The 4,822-nt window shown below is 43.4% G+C and overlaps 1 protein-coding gene across 1 annotated transcript in view; it reads right to left on the bottom strand.

Moving 5' to 3' along the window:
* Nucleotides 1–3,928: 3,928 nt before the first annotated feature.
* The window catches only part of hey2 (hes-related family bHLH transcription factor with YRPW motif 2), a 12,385-nt gene continuing 11,491 nt past the window's right edge, over nt 3,929–4,822 (bottom strand). The window contains exon 5 of the mRNA XM_063001026.1: nt 3,929–4,461. Within this exon, the coding sequence (XP_062857096.1) occupies nt 3,929–4,461 (533 nt within the window). The remainder of the gene's footprint in view (nt 4,462–4,822) is intronic.

The following is a 4,822-nucleotide window of genomic DNA, read 5'->3' on the forward strand; positions in this document are numbered from 1 at the left end:
AAGCGGTGTGTGAGAGCTGCGGGGCGAACTGTCAGGCACTTATTTACAGAGAGAATCCCGTCCCTCTATAACAGCAGTGACCCAAGTGCATCAATATATGGTTCTAACTCTGGTATAAACTCTAGTTACACTCTTACACATGTACATATTTACACAGGAAGTGGTTAGTTCAGTTACTACACACAATGATTTACATCTCATTTCATCTGTGATTATCAGGAAACTTTGGCTTATCAGACAGTTTCTTGCTTCTGTAAAAATAAACGACATTTATAAATCGGAATGATTAAGAACAAAAATCTCAGGATTTTAACAGGACAGTGGTGATCAGAAAATGAAGGAGTGGTTTGTTTAAAAATACACATGCTTTTCCACGTATTCCCACGTCTACGTGTTCGGCTGAGACCTTTTAATGTCTTACTAACAATGTGACCCAAAATGTTTTATACATGCACACATTTTCTTCCATAAAACATCACAAAGAACCCAATTTATAAGTGAAACATTTTGTAAAATAGCCGGGCTAGTTCAGATAAGGAATAGAAGTTCAAATTGGAACTTTATTCACTACTACATTAAATGTATTTATATTTAGTGGTGGCTAATATTCATAAAAATGACTGTATTACTGTAATATCATTTACTATAACAAATTACTGTATGTCAAAACAAGCATCACCTGACAGCAAAACTGTGTTCCATCCAATTATATATCAAGCAGCAGTTGTTAAAACATGGACGTCGCTGTCTACAGTCGAGCAAACTTCACATCACGTCACCTGCTGCATATCAGCATCTTTAAGCTGGACGAAGGTTTAGTTGAATGACAGACAAGACACAGACAAAGCAAAACAGACTCTAGTCCCAAAGCTGTGTAAAGCTTGCTTGGCTGTGGACAGTGTCACCTACACCGATGAGCATTAACTTCTTCAGCAGTTTGAGCTACAGTAGCTCGTCTGTTGGATCAGACCACACGGGCCAGCCTTCGCTCCCCACGTGCATCGATGAGCCTTGGCCGCCCATGACCCTGTCGCCGGTTTACAACTGTTCCTTCCTTGGACTTTTGATAGATACTGACCACTGCAGAGCTGCAGTTTTGGAGATGCTCGGACCCAGTCGTCTATCCATCACAATTTGGCACTCGTCAAACTCGCTCAGATCCTCACGCTCGTCTATTTTTCCTGCTGATTTTTTGAGGATAAAATGTTCACTCGCTGCCTAATATATCCCCCCCACTAACAGGTGCCGTGATGAAGAGATAATCAGTGTTATTCACTTCACCTGTCAGTGCTCATAATGTTATGCCTCGTCGGTGTATGTTCCAGCAGCTTCTAGTTTATGGCAAACTTGTTTTTTTATTTATTCTTGAATTACATTTCACCAGCTGAAAAATGACCTCTCAGCATAAGGTGATAGTTTGGATTTTTCCTGACTTTAGCAAGACAGAATTGGTCCTGGTGCTGTTGTATGGTCAAAGAGAATTCACCAATCAATCATAATCACTACCCAGAAACTAGAAGGCTGTGACACAACAGTAAATGTTATTACATTTGAAACAGATTTGATCCATTACATTTTACTTTTACCGACATTTGCTCGTGAAGCTGGACCCAAATGAATCTGTTACAGTTGATGTAATTTATTTATTGTTTTAGGCTATTTATGTAACAGGCTAATTTCACTCTTTATTTCTCGACTTGCTCAGTACTTCAACTACACTACTGAATTTTAGGTAAATGGGGGTAAAACCGCCAAAGCCAAATGTAAATTATATGTAAATGAGGTGCGAGGGTCCCATGCCCACCTAAATCAGTGCTGTGGATTCTGTGCGAGCTAATTATGAATTAGACATGCCGTAGTTCATTACTGCTTTTATGCAATTTTAATAAATAAGAGCCACTGTCAGTCTGTGTGATATTACTTTAAAGAGAGTGTAGGCACGTGTTTACGGAGAGGTTTGGCGAGAGTTAACCTTGAAGTGCTTGCAGATCCTAAATGGTAAGCATATTTTTGTCTAAACAAATACCTGTTTACTTGTAAAATAATAAAATAATAAGCTATACATTTAGCTTTTGCTAGACTCTTTTACCAAAGTTTCTCTTGTAGTGACTGGAAGGTTTTGAGGTTAAATCCCAAAGCTGCCTGAGAGACACTGAATGAACATGTAGAGAATCACATAACCTGAATAATTTCATCAACATGTTACCATAGAGTCAAATATTAAAACAAAATGAGTCCTTACAACTGCTGGGGTTGCCAGTGCACCTACAGGCGTTTGTTGCTCATTTAGTTAGTTTTGTTGGTCAGACTACGGATCCATTACATCAGGTGAAGGTTTGAGAACCTGCAGCCACACCAGGCTGATGTGAATAAGATCAGAACATCTGCTCTACAGGTTTTGAATCAGTATTTATCGACTGAATAGTAAGTCAAGCCACTGCATTTCATTTTTTTGAACATACACTAAGTATGATTTTTAAAATCTATCATTAAAGTCTCTCATCTTTATATTTGCTCAGTAAGGTGTAACGATGACAAAAGGTTGAGAAAATCTCCTCTTTCATAGACTCCTCTCCTCTTTAATCTTTGCATTCAGTCATCCAGAAGCCAGCTGTAAAATGTAATTCCTCCAGAAGCTCCTGGGTCTGCCCTGTAATCTTCATTCAACGAGACGTTCTAAAAGCCCAACCCGAGTCATCCGGGGGGCATATTTGTGAGGTATCAGCTAGCTTTTCTTGATTCCCAGGGGCAGCAGATCTACTCTGGATCTGTTGAGCCCTTTTTTATGCATTTCCTCCCCATTTTCCTCCCGATTTAGCACACTCAATTTGTCTTCGATACCCGATTGCATCCGAGGACAGCACGTCGCTGTACACGCCTCTTCTGACACAGCCCTTCTCTTCCGCCAATCAGGGTCCTTACACAGTGTATGAAGATCCCACCCCACACATAGTCCGGCCCCCACCCTGCAGATATGGTGGCCAATTAGTATCTGCTGCAGGCAATGCCAGTTATGCCTGCCAGATGGCGCCCAGCCGACCGGTGGCAGTTTCGAATCTCTGGTGCTGGTGTGATAGCGGAATATCCCGCTGCGCCACCTGGGCGCCTTATTAAGCCCTTTTATTTATCAGAGATTAAGGCCAGACATTATGTATTGACATAATTATTGAGACTATTCTGCTTGGACCTTCTATGAATCCAGGCCTGGGATTGATAGTGGGCAAGCGCCTGGTGGCTGGCCAACCCATGTCCCCACTGATAACTTGTTTGGAAGCATCATTGACTTTGTGTCACTTTAGGTGTGATTATTTATTTAGAAGTATTTTTGATACTAAACAGAACATGATGGCATCTTTAAGATTGGTGAGGGGCTGTGTTCCAAATTACCAGCTACTGGTACTAACACTATTGGTGGATCACTTGTTGACGGCATTTAGAACGAAATATTTAATTTAGGAAACACCATCATACAAGCCCAGATAGAAATATAAAATATGAAAGAAAGCCGGTAAACATGCTGAATAACCCAAAAACTGAGCTGAATTCCGTTTGTCCTGGCTGAATAATGAAGTATGTTGTTTACTCCAGCAATTGAATAATCAGATAAATGGTAAAAATAAGGTGGATTATTAGCGTGCATGTAAAAACATTTTGTGTCGGATCCATAACCCTCTGTGCTTGGATCAAAATTTTTCTCCTTTCCTTACCTTCAAACTAATAAAAATATGCTTTATAGGGCATATGACAGGGCGAATAAAGACTACTTCTTTAAAAATATCACTCAGTCATCCTCCTCCTCATGAGATCCTACAATCATGATCCAGGCTGCTTGTCCTTCATGTAGTTAGAAAAATCAACCGTAGCCAAAAAAAGGCTTTTACAGTCACTCAGTTCATAATCCTTCTTAATAAAACTGAGACACGGTTTCTCAGAAGGCTCCCACTTCAGTCCCCCACGGCCGGTACGGTTTGGTGCCGCCCGAGCCGGAGCTGCTCTGCTGGGTGGAAGACGAGCCGGATATCGAGGGGCTGACGGTCGCTGACGTCGTCATGCCCGGTGCGAACAGCGGGAATCCGGCCGGAAACGACAGAGGGAACGTGGCCGAAAGCGAGAGGAAGGAGGTGGAGATCGGCGGCGCCATGCTGCCCGCGTGCGAGAAGGAGGAGCGCTGCGGGTCCGACGGCGACGACGAGGACGAGGGTGAAGGTGCGCCGTGCGTCAGGAAAGCGGCGGGCAGGGGGTGCAGAGGGTGAAGCGGGTGCAGGGCCTGCGGGTGGTGCGCGACAGTCGAGGCGACTAGCTGAGACGCACAGCTGCTGAGGTGAGAGACGAGACGGACGCGTAACGGGTCGCTGGAATCCAGACCCTCCACCGAGCTCAGGTAACGAGCCGCCTCGGTGAGACACTCGCGGAAGCCGATGCTCATGAAGTCCATGGCGAGAGAGTGGAAGTCAAAGTAACCTGAGCAGGAAGGTAAAAAGAGAAAGAAGATGGTTAACCATCCGAAGTTCTAAAGAGTGGCATTTTCAACACGTTACACTATATGGCCAAAAGTATGTGGACACGTGACCATGAGCTTGTTGCACATCACATTTGCAAACTATGTGCATTAATAGCGCTGCTATACCAGTCTCAGCTCCTGTAGAAGGACTTTATTACAATATTTCATCTGATGCCCAGTGCTGATGCCCCTGAGCTGGATTATCTAACTGTTTGTGTGTTTGTTTTGTCTCCCCAGTGCACAGATTTTTACAACGGCTGTAAAGTGTAAACACACCCCCGGCTCTGCAGAGTGTAAACACCCCCCCACCCCACACACACA

The sequence above is a fragment of the Trichomycterus rosablanca genome, chromosome 9 (assembly GCF_030014385.1).
Source record: "Trichomycterus rosablanca isolate fTriRos1 chromosome 9, fTriRos1.hap1, whole genome shotgun sequence".
In the NCBI taxonomy this organism is placed as follows: Eukaryota; Metazoa; Chordata; class Actinopteri; order Siluriformes; family Trichomycteridae; genus Trichomycterus; species Trichomycterus rosablanca.